At 40.3% G+C, this 13,797-nt stretch overlaps 1 protein-coding gene across 3 annotated transcripts in view; it reads right to left on the reverse strand.

Moving 5' to 3' along the window:
- The window catches only part of TRIQK (triple QxxK/R motif containing), a 65,706-nt gene that overhangs the window by 39,931 nt on the left and 11,978 nt on the right, over positions 1–13,797 (reverse strand). For all 3 annotated transcript variants that reach the window (XM_035546330.2, XM_050709002.1, XM_035546332.2), the window contains exon 2: positions 7,915–7,995. In XM_035546330.2, coding sequence (XP_035402223.1) covers positions 7,915–7,975 — 61 coding nt within the window. In that variant the 5' untranslated portion in view covers positions 7,976–7,995. The remainder of the gene's footprint in view (positions 1–7,914; positions 7,996–13,797) is intronic.

Genomic DNA, 13,797 nt, shown 5'->3' on the forward strand with positions numbered 1-13,797 from the left:
CCTTCATGTATATGAGATAAGATTTTCAAAGGCTGATACAAGAATTTCTAAAATTGTTAAACTGCTCTGTCTCTAGATGTAATATATACATGCTTATGTGTCTACAGCAAAATTTTTATGTATTTTGGATAAGATGCAAAGAGGTTGTTTTAGGATGATTTTTGACTGCAAAATTGAATCCACTGAAGAATGGATCAGGCAGCTCAGAGAAAGCACAAGCACAAATATGTATCATCGCAAGAACCCTGTAGACACCAGCTACCTTACAGGAACTGCAAGTGCTTGAAATAACACCATACTGAAACGCAGCTCAGCAATTGGAAACAGTGAGCCAAATTTCACTGTCATTTACACCTATAAAAAAAAAAAAACATAGCGACGCCACTCAGTGAAATGGTGATATTGTTGATGAGCTTAAAATAAGAGCAGACTATGAGCCTCCATCTGTATAAAAGTACTAAACATGTGTAGTATAAACGTATAGTAGAAGTAGCATAATCAAACAAGTTCAAAGAAACAACAGGGATTTACTGTGGAGAAGGGATGGAAGCCAAGGGAGTTGGATTCTCCAATGAAGCCAGGCTGAGGGATCTGGGATTGTTCAGCCTGGAGAAGAGAAGGCCCCGGGCAGACCTTACAGCAGCCTTCCAGTGCCTAAAGGGAGCCTACAGGAAAGCTGGGGAGGGACTCTTTGTCAGGGAGTGTAGGGACAGGGCAAGGGGGAATGGCTTTAAACTAGAAGAGGGGAGATCTAGATTAAATATAGGGAAGAAATTTTTCACTCAGAGGCTGGTGAGGGACTAGCACAGGTTGCCCAGAGAAGCTGTGGATGCCCCATCCCTGGAGGTGCTCAAGGCCAGGCTGGATGGGGCTTTGGGCAACCTGGTCTGGTGGGTGGTGTCCATGTCCATGGCAGGGGTCTGGAACTGGGTGGGCTTTAAGTCCCTTCCAACCCAAATCATTCTGTAATTCTTTGATTCCCCACCTTCCTCCTTACCATCATTCTCCACAGCACATGGTATGCTGCAGACTCCCCTCCCGTCCCTGCTCAGTAATATCCACACAAACACAAGTACATATCCAGACCCACCACCACTTTCTATGCTCTCAGCCAAGGCAATAAAATACAGCTTTACTGCTTTGGACTTAAAAAAATAAGTGATCGCATACCATACGTGCTTAAAATCCATCATCAGTCTTCACAGAACATATTTAAAAACATCCCATTTGACAAAAAATGAGGATTGCATTAGTACAGCTAGTCTAGGTTTCACTTCATAGCACTGCTTCCTTCAGCTGCTCTTTAGTTTCCAAGAAGTGATGCCACTGGCATAAAATTGAAATTAAAGCAGCAATCACTGGCCAAAAGATATAGCTCAGTTTTTGTGACAAAGAAATTCATTCTCCACAGCACCAACTCCCAAACAAAAGAATGACTACACGTGGTATGCATGGCACATCAGCATAAAGTATGAAACTCAGCATAGGAGAAGATTGCAAAACTTGACGACACTCTCATGTAAAAGCAAAAGGAGTGGTCTTTTTTTTTTTCTCCCCTCCTTTTCTCTTTATTATGTGCTTAATAGTATCTTTGTATTTAAAAACTCAAGAGATTAGAGTTCCATATGTATAAAAAAGTCCTATCTATTTACTGGTTTGTTTTTCTGACCCAAAATAAATACTAGGAAAAGTCCCTTCTTTTTTGTCTCAACTTAAAATTAGTCAGAATAGCAGGTATTTGCTTCTGTACTTTTTCCCTTCCCATCCTTCCCCTAATAAATAGTTGACTGATACCAAATATGGGAAAAAAAAGACTATTTAAAAAAGTAGGTTGGACAATTTCATTCCATTGACATCAGTCCTGGTACATATTTGCTTGTCACAAAGGACAGCAATCTCAATGATCAAAATACTGCCTTCTGGTCCTGTGCCTTCTCTTAGCAGACAAAAGATACAGGAATTACTGTTTTGCGATAAATGGTGTGATTTTGAAATTTTCAGTACAAATTCAGTCCAAACATTTTTTGCTGCTGTTGGTGTTGTTTCAGAAATGAAATCTAAAATTTTGATGCTGACAACAAACATATCCTGATCCAAAACAAAACAAAAAAAATCACATTTCACTTCAAAGTACGTAACGCATTTCAAAAGAAAATATCAAAACATAACAGTTTTTCTGAGCTGAAAATAAAGACAATTAGATTTGAGTACGTATGGCACCATTCAGGATAAGGAAAGCAGAGGAACATTAACTCTTTAAAAAAAAAAAAAGAAAATGAAAAATAATGGAAAACAATAAAAAAGTTGAGGTGGTAGGCAGTAAAGGGAGAGTAGCTTTTTTAACAGCAGGGCAGCTGGATGTGGCACCCTGCCATGAGACAGGTTTCCTTCTGGAGAAAAGGAGGCAACAGGTCCATGCTCAGCACTGAGCTGGTGGCTGGAGGTGGGAACTCCTGAGATGTCCATGCTACTGCTAGTCACATCCTGCTCATGCCTCTCTCCACAATCTACTCCTTCACATCATCAGTGCAACCATATCAGTGCAGATATCTGTGCACAAATAACTCCTGGCTGGGGAGGCTGGGCCTGCCCTCCTTTGTGGTCACCCAGCTGAGGTACTCTGTGCTGGAGGCTGGGAGGCCACAGAGCCCGTCCCTGCCCAAGGCGCTCATGCAGCCACACAAGCTCTTCTCCATCTCATCAGGAATGTAACCCCTGACACTAGGAGGAGGTGTCTTTGTTTTGGACAAGTCTCCAGCTCCCCAAACTCAGGAGTTGTAGAAAAGAGGCCACTTCACCCACAGAGCTGTAGCTGTTCAGGCTGATGGCTCTCTCTCCACACCAGGGTCTCCAGGACTCCCATTCAGTTCCCTTTGCCTCTGCATGGCTGTGTGCGTGTTACACCAGCGAGCACCACCACCATCGAGCCATCACGCTTGGCCTAGCACCTTGTGCTTTCCGAGACAAAAAGAGAATTTATTTTCATTCATAACTTTCACTCCTCCCCAGGGGCCGCACAGAGCCTGGCTTACCCCAGAGCTGTGCCTACACGTGTTACAGACATGCAGGATCAAGCCAGCGAGTCCAAGGACTCAGAGCAGACAATAAGCAGACCTTTGAGTCTACAACTTGGAAGTTGAATGATTGGCAAACAACCTCTCCTCATGAAAAATTGTTACAGCAACACAATAGTAATGTGAGCCAAAAGTATGTCTATTCCTGATTTGTAGACCAGGTTTTAGTTATACTATAATCCTCTCAGTATGCCTGCTTAGGATCCCGCAATCACACGAGTCATGAACACTACCCACAAATCCTGCGGCTCCTATGCTGAGCAAGTGACACACCAGATGAAGAGGGATGGAAAATATACATGTGGAATTGTTCTGGGAACTTAAAGCGCACATAACAGTAAACAAAGCAAATATGGTGCAAAACCTGTTGCTATTTTCACAGCATTTGTGAAGCAAAGCTACGTAGATGCGGAAAGATGCATGCTTCCTCACACCTCTCCTCTGATACCAGCAAATTAAGCACAGCAGCACAAACAGCAGCAGTGATAAATAAATGCGACGCAGAGGAGCGCCTTGTCTGCTGCTGCATCGTGGGGGTGTACGTTGTGCATGCTCAGGTATAAATTTGTGTACAGGAGAGACAGTTGAATAAAGAACATTAAAATCACTTTGCCTCATGCTTCCCCTAAGAGTGTGGGCTGCTGGAGAGGACTGAGCACAGACAAACTTCCATGGCATTGTCCTTCCTCCTCCCCTCTTTCTCCAAGCACTGTCCAAGTCAGCTTGAAAAGGCTGCTGCTGCCGTCCTCTGCCTCACCTGGGGACAGTCTTCAAGCAGCCAGTGCTAGTTTGGTCTGATAAGCAAAAACTTCCCTTTACTCCCTGTAGAAAAAGCAGTGCCACTGTTGGATACTGGAGCACTTGCGAGCACTACAGACAAATTTTGGCTAGCGGCAGAGATGTGGCTGGAAGCCAGATGACAGAGACAAGCAATATCAGTCTTTATTCTGGGGGAACCCTCTGAAAGCAAAAAGCAACTGCTAATGGCGCAGCAGCAAACAAAACACAAGCGATCCCTCACTTGTGAAAGAGAGAAAAAGAAGAATGAACTGAAGCGATCAACATGAACTTAAACCATGGCATAGGGCAAGCATGTGGTGTGCCGTATGGAAACTCAGAACAAAACAGAAAGCTTGGAACAAAATGAAATTAAAAATCTGCTTTTAGTTCAAATTACTCCACTAAAAACCTAATTGAAAATTGTGTTGAAGTTGACATGACTTTGTGACATGTTGTTCTTTGAAGACTTCATTTTCCATCCAAAAAAAGGTACTAAGAATGTTTCAATCTGGCTACCTTCTATTCAGCACGGCTAGGGAACAGTAAATCATGAGCTAAAAAATAACACTGCACCATTAGTCAGCAAAAGATAGCTGTTCAGCCAGCAGACATCACAATATTTTCAAGAACCCGTACATGCTGAACACCTGGAGACAAAGGATAGCGATCATTCACACGTGGGTTTAGAACTGTAAAGGGACTTGATAAATTAAGTTTTTAAAGACAGGCCCCATGCAGCATCCCCTTGCCCACTGCTTCTAGATTATAACCTATCTGGGAAAGGTAATCCATCTCCAAAACACATGATCCTTCTGTCTCTCTTTTCCTACAGACAAGAATGACCTCCCAGAAGCTACACAGTCCTGGAGAGTGACAGTGTTTGGTAAGCTGTAGGGTCTTCTACTAAGCTGCCTCACACTAATGCATCCCTGCAAAGGTATCTAAGCTGCCAAATCTAGGATTATTTGAAGACTAGATTTTAAGAGAAAATTGAAATTCTTCTTTTATGATTTTTAATAAGTACCTCAATGAAATCAGGCCATGAAGAAACAGATTAAATGGAATTAAAATTAAGAGACTGGAGCACCTCTCCTACCAGGAAAGGCTGAGAGAGCTGGGACTGTTCAGCCTAAAGAAGAGAAGGTTCAGTGGGATCTCATTAGTGTATATAAATACCTAAAGGGAGGGTGCAATGAGGACAGAACCAGGCTCTTTTCAATGCTATGCAGTGACAGGACAAGAGGCAATGGACACAAACTGGAACACGGGAAGTTCCATTTAAATATAAGAAAAGAGCTCTTTACATTAAGGGTAGTCAAACTCCGGAACAGGTAGCTCAGACAGACTGTGGAGTCCCCATTCCTGTAGATACTCAAAAGCCACCTGGACATGGTGATAGGCAATCCGCCCTGGGTGGCCCTGCTTTAGAAGGTTAAACCAGGTGACTACCAGAGGCCTCAGCCAACCTCAACCATTCTGTGATTCTGTGACAAACAGATGAGTTATCATCACTTGTATAGAAAAAAAAAAATAAATAAATCATGTAGTAAAAGAAAAAAAAGTCTTCCATACTCATCATGGTAAGAAAATCTGTTCATTGGAGCAGGTTTGCATTTATTGCACTAACAGACCTTGGGAGCATAAGGAGAATAGAGGGATAGCTCCACTAAGTTCAGTTACCAGGCCTGAAGCTAGCCTAAACTGCCTATATGTAAAACTCAAACACACTTGCAACATTAAAGTATAAAACCCTACCCATAAATTTTCAGCTCCCCCCTGTTACATTCATTAAGTTCAGTGGTGAGAGCAGAGAGCTAATTTCCATTGGCAAACTCTGCGGTTGTATTAGTGAACAACCAGAGTGGGAGCTGAAAAAACTATAATCAGAGCAAAAGGCAATGGATAGTCTATTTCAGTTCTTGCTCTCTGTCCTCTAAGGAATAATACAGTCACAGAAACTGGAGACAGAAAAACACCTCGTAGGTTATATAGTTTATTTGCCTGCCAGTGTGAGATTCTTCCCTACAATAATTTTTAACACTTGCCTTTGCCAAGCTAAGAGCAATGCGTCACTTCTAAGGAAAATGAGCTTATTATGAGACTCCTCAGACACTGCACTTTGCAGTACCCAATAGATCACGGTGCTGCATCATATAACAGGGAAGGTGCCAAATTGTTCAGACAACATGCTGTACAAGCCTAGCCCGAAACAGGAGAGCCAGCTACATGACAGCATCCCTCTGAGTGCTGGGCCCAAGTGTACATTCTCTTGTCTCCTTGCTAAAACACAGCATCCTCTCCCTGCTCAAGTCACTGCAGATCAGTCCTGGAACACAGGTGTGAGACGTGCAACCATGGTGCCAAGTGGCATTAGCGTACAAGAAATAGCTAAAGCTTTGAAGTGTGAGGTCATTTTGCAAGTCTCATACCCAGTGGCAGCTTTACCTTCTCACTGGTCCTCCAGTGGTCCAGCCTGGTCCCAGGGGGATCCTGCTGAAGGTAGAGCCTGGACAGAAGAATTTCCTGCTGAAAGGAGAGAAACTTCACGTACCAGAGTCCTGCCCTGCTGAGAAGCCCTTCAAGACCCCTAGTCTCTTCTACCATGCAAAGGACTTCAAAAAACACAACTCCAACAGCAGTCACTTGAAGGTGTTCACAAAAAGAAGAAAAGCAACCCTAAAAGAGGTATCTGGAAAAGCACTGACCGCAACAAAAACCATGCGGAGATGATGTCAGAAAGCTGATGCAATAAGCCTCTCTAAACACCCAGTTCCATGGGAAGCCCTGTCTTGAAGATATGCTGAGGGGTTTCTACTTCTTACCTAACCCACTCTGGTGAAGTATTTGAGGTGTCATCTTCTCCTAGGCAATAGTTTCCTTGCAGGGTTTTCTAAACTGCACAAAAGCACGGAGCCCATCTGAACATTTTCAGTATATTTGTTTCCCATCTGTAAGTGTACTTGGAGATTTTCAACCATGTTTCTAACTATCTCAGAGAATTAACCAAGGAAGTCTGCCACACTAACTGCCCAGGATTAGGAAACACAGAGCATTCTGTAGCTAGTTAAAAAAAAATAAAATAAAATAGTTCCTTACTTTGAACTCTAAATGCAGAAAAGCCCATTAAAACAATTATATTAAAATATTAAGGTAGCACTAAATAAATTAAGGCACACTAAAATTACAATTGTTCACATAACCTTAGCTCTTTCACCATGAGAATGTGCATTATAAACAGCCTTTTCTTCCCAGACACTTGCTGTTTTTCCGCATATTTAAACACAGATGTGGGTGCTTAGCAACTGTGAAACAAAATCATTTACTTAAATAACTAAGTATAGATTAAATTACTTCACTTTATATACGTACTTTAAAAATATTGTATCTGTTTTATAATAATATTTTACACCTAGAGAGACAGACTCCTCATATATGGATTCCAAAAATTAGTCACTTACCTTCGCATATAAGCTATAAAATAGGGATTTGTGTCTGCTCTGTGAGTATCTGTGTGAGTGTATGTGTCTGTGCATGAATACTTTGCATACAGGTTACCTACATCTACAATGGGTAGCAACAAGAAAAAAAAAAAAAGAACTTATTAAAATGTTAAAAGTATTTGAATAATGTGAAAATAAATGTAGTTATACCATGTAAAGGTCTGTATCATTCAGCATATCAAAAATTGTTATAAGCATAAACACTTATTTCTTTTAGAAACGTCCATATTTCAAACTGGAGACAAACAGGAAAATAATGAAAGTTCCAACAGTTCAGAAACATCGTGTAGCCACCTAACTGCAGCCTTTCACTAACATTCCTAAATACAGAAGGTGGATTTTTTAAGTTACACAAAACAAAGTCTGTATAAAAGGTTTTGCTGAATGAATTAGTCAACAGCATACAACATGTTTTCTCAGAGTGTCCATTATTTTGCATCACTTGTTTTAAGCAACACAAAGCTTTTGATCACAAAGAATACATTTTGTTAAACCAACTAGTCTACCTGCACAAAATGGAGTTTTTTTTAAGCACACAAAGTTTTCTTCAGATCTCTTACCTATTTGTTTCCTGTATTGGTCAACAGGAGTCCTCGCTGTAGAGGCATCTTTTCTACCCATTGTTTTCAATTTGAAAATCACTGTCAGTACCAGAAGAAAAGAAGAAAAAAAAAAAGACATTATTCCTAAATAACTTACTAAGGAAATAAATTATTTCTAACACCAACAGAAACTGTAACAAACAGCATTTACTATATTACACACAAAGATGGAAGCCTACCCAGAGACACCGAGACACCAGAGTTAATCATCACCATTCTAAAAACCATTAGATAAATTCTAAACATACCTTTTCCCCCACTGCATAGGTTATTAACATTACCAAATACTTGTTACCTTGACTTAAAAAAAAAAGTATTTTCTTTTTGTTTTTTATTTTCTCTTTGTGATTGTTCTGTAATTTAGCTTTCAATACCACCACTGAATTTCATTCCATGTATATATACAGATATATATATTTAGTAAACCACAGAGGGAATGCAGCATTGTGAGCTTCTCCTATTAGTGGTAAACACATCTATGCAATGGGCAGGAGTCTGAGGCAGGACTAGGCAGGGTGTGTGCACCCACAGGTGTACCAAGTCAAAAAAACTAAGGGATTTCTCCCCAGGCCACCTTGAGCAGAAGATAAGAACAGATACCTAAAATACGGCAATCTCCCACTCTCCTACCTTCCTGCCATGGTCTTTAGAGAGCCACAAATGGAAAGAACAATGGAAAGAACAAAATGGAAAGCTGTGAAATCTTCTGTGAACAAGCATCACTGAGCAGCAATCGAGCAACCCCCCAGTACACCCAAGTAACACGCAATGCCTTAATGGGCCATCATTCATACCCTCACAGGGTTGCTACAAATGTCTCAAGAGATACCATAAGAATCTAGAAAAACGCTCATTTCATCCTTTCTTCTATAATCAAAAAATACCTGGCAAGTCACGTTCGTTGCTGAAAACACCAGTTTTGAAACTTTTCAGCTGGGCTGAAGACAACCCTTCTCACAGTGATAAATCCCACCGTGTGAAGACATCCGTTATCCTAGCGATGCCTTCACCCCACATTTGATCATACGTGTGGCACAAACGTCCTACCACGTAGCCCTGTGCACACCGGAGGACTGATGTTCTCCAGAAGCGCCAGATTTACCATCTCAAGCACAGAGCAACTCCAGCAAGCGCAACTGTTGGCCAAGTTGCGGCACAAGATTAAGTATTTGCCATTTCCCAATGGACCTTGACAAGGACAGTGCCAAGGGCAAACTCCTGCGTCACCACAAACCGTCTGCAGATTGTGCACATACAGCCTTGAAGTCTGGACAAGTTTCACGTTAGGCACCACCAGCTGCTAGAGGAGTGCCCCCCGGTTCTGCCAAAGCACACTGTCTGGGGAGCGTAGCCCTTGAAGGCACTGCCATGCCAAACCACGTGCAGAAACACATGCCAAGTCTCTGCTGAATGGGCTACGGTCGGCGTCACAGCCTTCAACAGCCATGGTATTACACTCTTAACTTCAAACAAGGTTCGAAGTAGACAATCCCATCAGTGATTTGTGCATTTAAAACCATACAATCTTTTTTTCTGTATTTATCTCTTTTATAAGATTTATTAACATTTAATGTCAAATAGCAAAACTGTCGCAACAGAGACTGAACCAGGCTCCTTTAATTCAAAGGGTGGGATATGGGATGTAAAATGAACTTTGGTGCTCAAAAATCAGCAACATTTGCTAATGCAATAACAAGATATAAAAGAATATTGCTATTTTTTAATCTGAACTGAAAACTCAATTATAGTGTTCTAATGTTTCCACACATTACTGTGGTTTAATTCAGAGAATATTCTCATTTTATCTAAAATGCAAAAGCAGGAAGCTGTAATCCATCGGGGTTTTTCCCCCTCTATTATGCTTCCCAGATACTCTCTTGACTGATACTCTCATATAGCATTCACGTTGCAATAACAAGAGTGGAAAATAAAGGTAACACTCCAACTTCCAGCTAGTTGAGGAGATAACAGATACTTTTTGTGCTGCAGAACTAGTTCTTGGCTTCTTTTATGCCACTGCAAGAAACTGTTTTGACTTGCCTTTTGCAATTTCAATAGCCTACAAATGTTTTGTAACAAAATGTCAGCTGTGAAAGATGTTTGCAGTCTTAGCAGTGCCAACAAAACACAAGAAGAGGAAGCAGACAAAGTTATTTCCCGTTATTTGGGAACACAGCTGGCCTACTTTAGCAGAGCCTCTGCCCGCGTGGCTCGGCACCATGGACCCCGGCATCTAGAACCTGAAAAGGCTGCGGCTCTCCTTTGTTCTTCAAAGCCACGCAGCCATCATCCTGCATTTCCACCGCTTTGATGGTTAGATAGCAAACTCCCGGGAAACCCACGGAGGTATTAGCACATACAGCCGCAACGTCTAATAAGACAGCTATTTGCATAAAAGATCAGCCACAATTTAAAATGTGTTGTGATAGATGTGGAAGGGGAATAGCAGATCTATATTAGCATGTACGAAACCATGCTTGTTTTCACAATGTAATTCCCCGGGGACCGTGGCTCATCACCTTCTCTTGCGAAGAATCCTCTGTTCCCCGAGGAAGTAACTTGCTACGAGCCAGAGTTAAACTGAAATATGGATTAATAAGAGATAGTATTTATTATGTATGAATCTTGCTGTAGGAATGGCTTCAAACGCAACTTTTCTGATCAGATTTCTGTAAAGGAAAAGCCAGGATCCTTTATGACTCCTGAAACCACCTGAAAAGAGCCATTCCCCTATTTAAAATAGCAGCGGTCATCATCCCGCAGCAATCGGTCATGTTAAATTTGCTGCAGGAAATTTGTCTTTTTCCACTGTCTTGGGCAGCCCCAACCCCTCCGACACCAGCAGGTTGAGGACCTGGCCTCTTCTCCATCTCTCTGCAGAAAAGGGACCACACGGAGCAACACGCGGCAGCTGTCGGGTCCCTGGCATGTCAATAATTTTGCGACCACCCGAAAAGATGCAACGGAGCTGCTCTTTTCACTGGCTACTAAACGTACCGCAAGAGTGATTTCAGATCACATGAAGTCAACGTGAGCTCTCAACTTCCGAGCTTCTTCAAAAGAGGATTTTAAGAAAATGAAGCGAGGTTGACTGGAATGATTATTTGTTCATTGCTATTTCACAGACTCTACAAGGTCAAAGGGATTTCTTTGTTTTTGTGGTTTCCTTAATTGTTTTCTCACCATCTTTCCCTTCCCGCCTAGTAATTCACTTTTGAAGGCTTACACCCTCAGAAGAACAGATGATTTTTCTTTTCCTCCTGTTCTATTCATTAGCAGTGACTGATAATAATTAATGCACACAATAAATTGCCTATTATCACCTCCAACCGTCAATAGCATTTTGTGTTATAAAACAGTTCTGAAAGTCCATTCAAGGGCTGACCACAAGTGTTTAAATCCCAATGCACAATTCTTGACCAAAAAAAAAAAAAAAAAGGTAAAGCCATTATGTTAATGAAACAGAAATATGCTGTGATTGACTTCAAAAATAATAATAAAAAATAAGTGCAGGGACTATATAGCACCAAGACTGCACTTTATGCATTCATGGTGCAATACAAATGATTAATAATAGTAATAAAGCTTGGAGTGTCTATCAGAGAACACACAAAGACCTACATATGTGCATATGTACAAACTACCTTAGCAGTGATATTTGACAGTCCCCTATGTCTGAATTCTTCAACAATAAGCTGCCTCAATATTAACAGAGGACACCTTAAAACAATAAAAATAATCTATGGGATGACTATTTTTGTTGCTGAAATATAGCTAGTCAGTTTAAAGAAACACTAACAAAAAAGAACACTGCAGAACAGAAAAGTACTGTGACAAGTTGTAATTGAAAATGCAGGTGAATGCACAGTGAATATCTGCATATATTAAGAAACACCTTATCTTTAATTACAAATGGATATCAAACTTAAAATTCCTTTTTTGTTGTCTTTTTGTTGGATGCAATGCAGGTTAATAATTTCAACTCATAACCCAAACCGTTTTTGAGTATGATTCAAAGCCTACTGTCAGTGAAAGAACTGTATTTCATCAGTCACTTCCATAGTCCACAGTTTAATAAATAACAGATATTATGGTTCTTACAAGATACAAGAGATAAAAAATAGCCTTTTAGCCTCCTCAGGTAAAATCCAAGGAAGGCACTGGATTCTCTGTGATCATCAAAGAATAGGTAGCACTGCACTTAAAGTGAGAACATGTCTGCAAATATATATTTTGGACATTATTGCTGATATTTTAATTGGCTATTTTGTGTACCACCTAATTACAGTAACTGTATTCTGTGTATAGCAATGGAAGGAATTTAATGCAAGCAACCAGCAGCCAAAACTGCAGGAATAATGCAACTGAATATTTTATTCACACTTTGGTCAGGAATAAGAATTTAAAAAGCTTTACTAGTACTTAAAAAACATTCACTGGCTGACCTAAACATGTCTTATTCATAAGTCTTACAGCAGTCTTCACCGTTCCTCTGGAAACTTTCTCTCAAAGGATGAGCGTGCTATTTCAAAGGAAAAAAATACTTGCCCATAGTGCTTCTGGTAGAATCTAGCTCTGCTTTCCTTGGGGACTTTTTATTTCTTTTTTTTCTTTTTTTTTAATAAAAGGAATTTAACATATTTTTAATTTAATTTGATCTTGGAAGTAGTGGAGATCACTTTAAATTCAGTTAAATTTGGAAAAAAATAACCAAAAAAAAGCCCGAAATGTATAAAGTCAGGTGGAAAAAACGTTGCTCAAATAACCCAAGGTTACAGCCATCTAGGAATTACAACTTTTATTCTGCCACGTACCAGGCTGTTTGGTAGCTCCATGTAAGCAGTAGGAACAGAACTCCCATTGCTACTTCCAGGAAAACTTCTTTGTGCTTCGGGAAAGGTGCTGCTCTGCTCTTAGTTACACAACACCTACGAAACCCATGAAATTAGCTCCAAATTTATGTTCAAAGGCAGTACACGGGTAATAATATTCCATACGAACACTTAGTATATTCTCTGGGCCATTTCAAAATCCTGAGCATTCATCATAACCCATTAAGAAAAATAAATTCCAAAAACAACCCAGATTAGTTCCACCTAATTTCAGGAATGTGAGACACCTAAATTCTGCACAAAGGCCACCTCAACTACCTTTGCAGTGAAAGAACAGATGCAATGGTAAGAAAACCAAATCCAAATCACCTCTAGCAGTTCTGCTTCTGGGAGACTATGCTCCCAGATGGCAAAAACTAAGATTTTTTGAAAGACTTCATAATGACGTAAATTTGTGTTTTGTGTTTCTTGGTTTTTTTGTTTGTTTGTTTGTTTTTTTAAGCAAAAGGAGACTTAAAATCGTCAGAGGTTCCTTCTATGCCCAGCAAAGTTTGTCACAACTTCTACAGGAAGAAAAAACAAAATGTACTTGGCCCAAACTCACTTATAAAAACATTACTTAGACAGAATATATCTGTACAGTAATTGGTTTTATAGTACTACTTATAAAAAGCATGGCATTTTGCAGATGTGTGTTCCTATTTTAGGGATTATATCCACCTTACATTTACTTTTCATTATTAGGATTTTTATTTGTCTCCAGAACCAAATTCCCTACGGATTTCAGAGCTGAACAGAGCTATACCATCTGTGAAACATATATAAGTTTTAATTTGAAGACAGATCTTCGTCCAACCAAATTTAAAATTGCAAACTTTCAAAGCTGAAAGTTTTTTTGTAAGAATATATGACGGCATTGGTGCGTCAAGAAAATACCCCTGAAGTTCACGAAGGAGAAAAGCATCCATGTGGTTCACTTCTGCCTTGCCAGACAGTTCAACATGTAGTA

This window comes from Cygnus atratus, chromosome 2 (assembly GCF_013377495.2).
Source record: "Cygnus atratus isolate AKBS03 ecotype Queensland, Australia chromosome 2, CAtr_DNAZoo_HiC_assembly, whole genome shotgun sequence".
Classification (NCBI taxonomy): domain Eukaryota; kingdom Metazoa; phylum Chordata; class Aves; order Anseriformes; family Anatidae; genus Cygnus; species Cygnus atratus.